The sequence below is a fragment of the Micropterus dolomieu genome, linkage group LG05, assembly GCF_021292245.1.
Source record: "Micropterus dolomieu isolate WLL.071019.BEF.003 ecotype Adirondacks linkage group LG05, ASM2129224v1, whole genome shotgun sequence".
NCBI lineage: Eukaryota > Metazoa > Chordata > Actinopteri > Centrarchiformes > Centrarchidae > Micropterus > Micropterus dolomieu.
In genome coordinates this window covers 14,541,547-14,549,925 of record NC_060154.1, presented here as the reverse complement: position 1 = coordinate 14,549,925, position 8,379 = coordinate 14,541,547, and the positions used below count along the sequence as shown (strand labels likewise).

At 41.0% G+C, this 8,379-nt stretch overlaps 1 protein-coding gene across 1 annotated transcript in view; it reads left to right on the top strand.

Annotated features, from left to right (window-relative positions):
* psmd1 (proteasome 26S subunit, non-ATPase 1) overlaps positions 1–8,379 on the top strand; it is a 50,235-nt gene that overhangs the window by 26,708 nt on the left and 15,148 nt on the right. The window contains exons 18-20 of the mRNA XM_046049295.1: positions 2,389–2,505; positions 3,792–3,894; positions 7,245–7,414. Coding sequence (XP_045905251.1) covers positions 2,389–2,505; positions 3,792–3,894; positions 7,245–7,414 — 390 coding nt within the window. The remainder of the gene's footprint in view (positions 1–2,388; positions 2,506–3,791; positions 3,895–7,244; positions 7,415–8,379) is intronic.

Genomic DNA, 8,379 nt, shown 5'->3' with positions numbered 1-8,379 from the left:
GGGGGGGGGGGGGGGGGGGGGGGGGGGGGTTCCTGTGTTGTCTAACTATGTGGGCTGATCAGTCTCAGGTGTCACAGCCCATGCAGAGTCACGGCTCATTGCATCCTGAGCCTTGAAGCACCAAAGTGAATGTTTTGGACCAGATCAGGCCGAGGTATGCAACAGAGCTGATCAGCTCCAAAGCTACACTGCTTGGTTTTTCCAGAATAAAACCTCGAGCACATTAGGTCCTCGGTGAGAGTAATGATGTTGTGGCAAGAGATGTGGGTCACCTATTTAGAGGGAACACATTTCTTGGCCGTAATTTATACACCTTGGGCTTTAGGTATTTTTACTGGACTGGTCTTCCTGATCTTTTTTTTATGTAAAAGACCTACCATTTGTGTAGTCAGTTAGTTTTATGCCGATTTTGTGCCATAATCAAAATCTTAATCTTATTGGATGGAAGCAAATGGAAACGCACTCACAAGAACCATTTCAGTGATTCAGAATACTGTCATACGATACAGTTTTATAAATATGTATGAAAATGGAAATTATGTCGTGGTAAAGTGTGTTCTGCACTGTTCCATTTATTTACACAATCTTCTGGCCAGTTTCTAGCAGTACTGAATTGAATATAATTTAAAGTTAAACTCAAGCTGAGGCACAAGCCTGAAGAAAACAGTCCACCACTGTACGTGGATTTGGAGGATCTTGAGCAACCACATTATGTGTCGACTTGCTCTGCTGATTCGCCCTGACAGTAAATACCCTCAATTAAACCTCCCAACAACCTATCAGGAACAGGATGTGGTCGACTGGTGTTGGCCTTACACTCTTGACTTATCATCCCGGTACACGGCTGTCTCAGCCAGCTGAGCTGAGAGCACTGATGAAACATGGTTTATTTTACCTCCACTGTCATCATCGTAGTTTGTTTCTCTTTCCTCGGCGGAGCTGATGCCTCCCTCCAAGTCTGGTGGTGTTGGTTACAGCCATTACTGCTCAGCTGAGAATGGAGGAGAGTCCAGAAATAAAAGGAGGAAAAGTCTTCCCTCATTTTTTCATTCAGAGTGATCATGGGAGGAAGGCGGTGTCGTAACTGTTACTCAGTTGTCCCAGGCAACCAGATATGGATGACACTAATGTAATTTATTTGTGTGGTCTGGTTGCTTCTGTTGATAATTCCCTTTCCTGTATTTAACCAAAGTGCCGTCATTGCACTGATATTCTCTGTTGGGAATGGCAACATATAAAATGTGTGCACTGAGTAAAGTAATCAAATTGTCAGTTTCATGTCCTCTTAAATCTGGCACAAAACTACAGGACTGTGGCAGAATTAAAAGAAGCTATACTAAACTAAAATAACTTTGCAAATACATGATAAAAATTTTGTTAGCCAGTCCAACATCGTTACTTTTATTCTACACATGATTCTGCCAACTTTAGCAACCACATAGTTTTACCAAGCACACCAAAATGCCTCTGGATGGACCTGCAATTAATCAGGGCAACGAAACATGGGACGTAGTGCAAACCTTCTAAAATTACAGCTAAACAGTACACTAAAATGTGTTTCTGAAAACATTTGAGGCAGGAAATAGGCAATGCAGCAACAGAATCTTGATTCGTATTTGATCAGCACTGCCTAGTTTGATGTTTGATCTGAGTTTTGTGAGACAAACATCAGAGCAGTAAAACACGTGACATGTCAGTTGTCGTGTCAAACCCGCCGAATATTAGATAACGGTTGCGATTTGGAAATCTGTCTCAATGGAAGGAGGGTCTGATGAATCTGCCAAAGCAAATGAAACATGAGCTTGGGAGATTCGTCTGGTTCCCAGGCTAAAGATAATCATCATCATTCTCTTACAAAATAATTTGAAACTTCACAGATGAAGCAAGCTCTATTTTATATTTGACTAATATGTGTCTGTTTGCCCTCAAGTGTTTTTCTTAGATGACATGGATGCTATTGCGACATAAAAATCTAGAGTAATTGCAGATTTAATAATAAAGTAAATTTGGAAGTAATGTACAGCTGTCAAGTGAAATATTGTGTGTGTGTGTGTGTGTGTGTGTGTGTGTGTGTACAAAATTTTAAAAAATAAAACTTGTGCCAAGGCAATAGCTTTGGTCTTAGTTTTCTTCAAAAATGCTGAGAGCAGTCCTGAAAGATATGTTTCAATGTCTTCTCATCCATGGAAAAATCATTAAATTGTTGCCATTTTTTTTACATTAAAGGGCGACATTTTCCACTTCAAATCATTGTAATATGATAGGTCATTCTTTGACACCTAATATGGCACTGGATGATTATTTACATTCCCAAATAACAGTTTATTGAAAGAACACTTCATTTTAAGCAACACTAACAACTTCTCTGTTCTGCCCTCCCCTCCACAGGAGGCCATCAATCTGCTGGAGCCCATGACCAATGACCCAGTTAATTATGTGAGACAGGGCGCCCTCATTGCCTCGGCCCTCATCATGATCCAGCAGACCGAAGTCACCTGTCCAAAGGTAAAAGCAAAATGTTTGTATTTTTGCTTTGGTTTTTTTGTCCAATACTTGTTTGATTTCTTTTGTTATCATTAATGAAATTGGTTTATAGCCAGCAGTGATAACAGCCTCTGTCAAAGTCTTTTTTTATACGCTCACAGACTTTTTAAAACAGCCGAGCTATTACCCTTTTAAGTATGAACCAGTGGTCTGTTTTTTTTGTTTTTTTGCCTAGGTGGCCTATTGGTAATCTGTGAACATGCCTCAGTGACTCTTTAAAATCATGCTTAATACCACTGAGACCAGAGTTTTTGCAGAGGAAAGAAAGTAGGGGGGAAAGGGGGACGACTTGACCAAAAGCAGCAAGCATCAGAACTGTTGAGACAAAGGGAAAGAAATCTGTGTCAGGGACAACTGGAGAGTGACTTGTCCAGGCATAACTGCACGCACTCACCCTCGGAGCACTGTTAAGATTTGCCAGACACATTTTCAAAGACTGCACAGCAACAGTCTTTAAGCACAAGGCGGTATGCAGGATTGTGCAAGAGGCAGTTTTTTCTTTTTGACAGTGGAACATCAGGAGGTATTGCATCCATGACTGTTTATTATAAGTCCCAGTCTTTGTAATTTCCAGCTCTGCTTCCCAGTTGTAGACAGACATCTTAGACCTCTAGTTTTAGGGCGGTAAATCGGCCCAAATTGGCAGATAACTACACAGCACAGTGTTTACTCAAAGTTTCACTCTGGCTATTGAGAGATGCTGTCAGTGCTGGGACTCCCACAGGTACTACACAATCATCATGGGCGTGGCAATGATGATGTAGTTTTCCTATGAATATTGTGCTGACATAGTGCACGTTTGACAAATTGCATTACAGCCTGACAGCCACATTCAAATATATACCTTCCCTTTAATATGGAGATTGTCTGGCTAGGAGGCACAGATCTGGCAAAAAAAATGCAACCATACACCGTCTGTAGAGTATTTTACAGCCTGAGGTATTTTTTGTCATAGTCAGAAGTAAGTGTTAAGTAAAGTCACAACGTTTACTAAAACACGCATATGTGGTACAGAGTCAAGCTTGAACTCCCGGTTTTGTTCACATTAAAATGTTGCTTGTTTGCAACCATATAACTTTATTTATTTTTTTAATGATGTATTTCTCCAAACATGTTTTCCATCACAAGCACTAGACTCTGCTGCAATAGCTTGGTTTTAAATTGAGAACTGTTCACATTTTGACAATTTTATTGGATTCAAAATATGACTGTGACATGAACGTATTTTCCTCCCCTCACTATTTTAGGTAAACCAGTTCAGGCAACTTTATGCGAAGGTGATCAACGACAAGCACGATGACGTTATGGCGAAGTTCGGCGCCATCCTGGCCCAGGGAATCCTTGACGCAGGTTAGTCTTCAAACAGAAGTGCACAAGACATGTTTATCTGTTTATACAGGCTGGCAGTTGGATTCATAGTCTATCTGTAAACTAGAAAGACACCACATGGGTTTATCCATGTCTGTCACTGAGCAAGAGATCAAACCGGTACGTGGTCCTGCTGCCTCTATGCCTACGACCCAAATTCTTAATTACACTTAAACAAGAGAACTGCTCTAACTGTAATGTGGGTTTGTGGTTTTGTGTGTGTGTGTGTGTGTGTGTGTGTGTGTGTTGTAATTTGAGTTCTTTATGCTCAAGCAAACACAAAGTAACCCTCTTCGGTTGACCACCCGTGCACTGTGCCTCTGGAACAGATCATCCTAAGGTGCATTAGCGCCTGGCGTTCCAACCTCTGCTCTGCTTTCAGCCATATGGCCTGTTGGTCTCCCCCCTGTTGATTACTGTTTGTCTGATAGTCTCTGTGTTTGTGTGTCTATGCATGTGTTTGTGGACACAAGCATGCAGTATGTATGTGTGTGAGGTCCCGGAGAGCTACACATTCGCACTCAGGCACGCCCATGTTCACACGTATACACAAACCCTCAATGCAGGCAGCAGCAGAAACACATTTTTCTGGCACATACATAACATAAAACAGTTCTGTTTTCACACTGCTGTCTAAATACACCATCAGGTATTGCAACTTACACAAGGTAACGCTTATATCAAGTATTTAAGACAGTAGTTACTTCAAAGGATAAGTGCAGCATGTGTGTTTGAGATGTTGTGACTCGTGAAAGTTTTTCATCAGTCGTAAAATTGCCCCTTGATTAACTCCGCCCCACTGCATCGATATTTGATTGTTTTTTTTGTTTTTTTTTGTTTTTTTTTAAAGATTTGATTTAGTTCAGAGCAGATTGGCCATCCTGATGACCAGCAAGGCCTCAATCATATATCAAATCATTAACCGCTAATAACCTCTGCAAACACGGCAAGATATCATTCTGCGTGAGACCATCCAGAAAAACCCTGACCCTGGTGTAATTTTTCATACAGCAGACACTCCCCCGCCCCCAGTTAAGTGTGTAGCTTACAGTTTAAACACACCCAGGCAGGAAAATCCACTGCTGTTTGAATGTCAGACATGCTCAAGCTTGTGCAGTGTGAATGTTTTTAGTATTCCTGTTCTTGTTTGTTTTGTTTTTTTTGTTTTTTTTCCTTCTTTCATTTAATTTGACAGTTGGAAGCGATTAGAGCTCAGTTTCATGATCATTGGTACTCATTACGCAGAAAATGTCAGTCTCTTTTGCTGGTTCCCCCACATACTCTATCTTGCTCGCATGTTCATCCCCCGTTTACAGACTTTACCTCACTTTTCAGAGCGACACAGTGAACAGGTTGATTGTTGATATTGTCATTTAACACCTTTGAGGAATCAACCCCTGTCCCATGCCTCCCTCACAAACTCCTTGAAATGAAAATTGGCCCACCAAAGAGTTGGCAAAAACAGCAGGGGGTGGTGGGGTGGGGGTGGGGGGTGGGGGGGGCGCTTGTCAAGTGCTCTCAACCTCTTCTCAAGTTTTTAAGAGACTCTTGAGCTCCCAGTTGTGGTGCAGTGTGCAGATCTCGTGATGCATTCTGGCCAGCGTTCAGTCCGTGGGGCTGGAATGGTTTCAACACTGGTTCAGATGTCAAGATAAGACCCTGTTATTAAATCATCTTCACGACCTCAGAAAATAATGGCTAGAAAGTAAAACAGCTGCAGATGATTCAACTAGTATTGTCTTGTCATTTTTAGTTGGAATGACTACTCCCTAATAACCTGTCATTTTAACAACAACAAGAAAAGTTTCTTTTCATCCCTATAGAAATGACAAATTCATCCTGGTTGCGTCATGTCTTCTCTTCCTCCCCCTCCCTCTGTCTTCCCTTCTCTAGTCCCTCCCTACTGTTTGTCCCAGAAAGGCCGAGAGAGGTCTGTTACTCTTTGGTACTGCTCCAAAGAACACCCTTGATCCCTATTCATCACCTTCTTTTTTTTTTTTTTTGTCAGCTCCACAGACAAAGTGAAGTTTCTATTTGGTACACCCTTTCACCATGAGTGGCCACAGTGAGGATCAAACCATTAACCCCAGTGATACCTGAGGAGTTTCTTATAAGTCTTTCATAGAAGAAAATAACTTCACTAGCATTACAAGATACTTTTTGTCCTTTTAATATTAACCAAATGCTAATACCACCTTTTAATTCATTCAAATTTTTTTCTAGAATGATAAGAGATCACTTGTGAATAATATCATTTTTCTGGAGGTAAGGAGGAGAGCATAATCTTTACCAAGAAACTTGGAGTCTAGATATATATTAATTAAAAGATTTAATCCTATGAATCAAGGTGAAAATAAGCTCTTTATAATCTGTAGCTACAATGCAGCTGGGAAAGGCATCTGTTATTTTTGGGACAGCTAACACACCTCTTTTGATGTAGATGAATTATTAACCTCCTGTGCAGCTAATATCTACGGATAATGGATGAAGCTTATTTTTTATATTTAAACGCAGGATGCTTTAGACAATGCATTCCTGGGTTTAACTGGCTCGCCAGTTTGTCCATATAAAAGAAATCCTGCCCTGGGATCAACAGATCAGATGGGTTGAAGCCAAAAGACAACCGTTTCAGGGTGGTGGCCATCCTGGTCTGTACCCTCATTAACCTTCTTCTCCCTCATCTTTCTATTCTTGTGCCAAGTTGAAATGGGTTTGTTTCACAATCGGTGATCAGTATGATTTTAATTGTAATAAAGAGTAGATGGCCTCCAAATTTGCACCTTTTTATTAGTTGTATTTGCTCAGAATAATCTATAAAGTGCAAGGTTTATTTTATATGTTGAGAGCCTTAGATGCTCATGGTTCATGGATTTTTATAGCAGTGGTTTCACCCACAACTCTCGTGTGACAAAACTCTAATCTGAAATGATGGAGTACATTTTCTACCTCCAGTGAAACTGTCCTCTGTTGAACAGTATGTGTTTTTAACCTCTGTGTATCAGGAATAGGCAATTATCACAAGTTGTATTACTCAACAAATGTGTGCAAATAAATCAAAAGTAGGTTGATGCTCATTCTGAATGTATACCAATGGGAGCTGTAGCTGTAAAAAAATTATAATGAAATTATTTTGTCTGTTAAAATTATATATTTTGAAATTGTGCCATAGTAAGCAAATATGAAATCTGCTGTCTTCCTGCTGTTATTTTAGAGTTACTTTTGTTTTTACATTTGTTTTCATCTAGTGCGTCACCTGGTCAATAACCAATATTATGTAGGCCTGTGCCATTATACTGAAACCCTCTCTATTTCCTCTGCCCTCTGTTGTCCAGGCGGACGTAATGTGACCATCTCTCTGCAGTCCAGGACAGGTCATACTCACATGCCATCGATGGTCGGCCTGCTGGTCTTCACCCAGTTCTGGTTCTGGTTCCCCCTCTCCCACTTCCTGTCATTGGCCTTCACACCAACTGCTATAATCGGCCTCAACAAGGACCTCAAGGTACTGAAGTGGCAAGCCTTGCAGTGATCTGTGTGTGTGTGTGTGTGTGTGTCAGAACGTGAACTTTCCCAACACAACTCTAAAAAAATATATATATATAAAAAAAACATCAAGCACAATTACGAAATTACTTGAATTAGTTGGCTTCCTCTGTCATGTTAGAGGAAAAAGTCCTTAGCAGACCTTTACACCATCAGTTATTTGAAGTGGGTTATCCTGCATATATACCTTTCCCACGTAGCAGTGATTATAATATTGTATATTTAGATTGTACACACATTGATGTGTTAATGCTAAAATGTAATTACGCTCAAGAGGGGAATAGCATGGCTGCTTAATTTGGCTGTAGAATTTGTGTTTGGCACTGTATTTGGTGCAGAAAATATTTAGCTTCTTGCCTTGGTAACAACTGTCACCAGCAGCCTATCTATAACAAGGCCCTCCCAACTGTGGGCCTGTTCTGGCCCCCTGCCACTCGCACACTGATGCCAAGGGATCACTGTGACATATTGGGGTCTTAAACAGACATTAGTTGGGCATTATCTCTTGATTGCTACCCGAATCGGCCGCACCTGACGCCAGGGACACCTCCACACTTGACTATTGTGCACACCCAGCTTTACAAGACGCAGGAGAATATACTTGAAGTAAAGCCCCAAACAATACACCGGGGATAGGAAGGACAGTAGGGTTTACCAGACTATGTGCTGCACCCTGCCAAGGCTCGTCAGCACCTCTTTAACTACGCAGCACGAGTCTTCACAGACGTTGTCTCTCAACATTGGACACTGAATGTCCTCATAATATACCAGTTTTCTTTTTTAGCATCGGACTTGTAGGTTAATTTCTAAAAGAAGTCAACAGAAGTCACTTCACTGCCTTGCTGCTTCTCTTTCTGACTCCATGCTGCAGTGAAATGTCCGAATTATGAGGTGATTTAAAAAATACAAAGTCTCCCCAGTGTC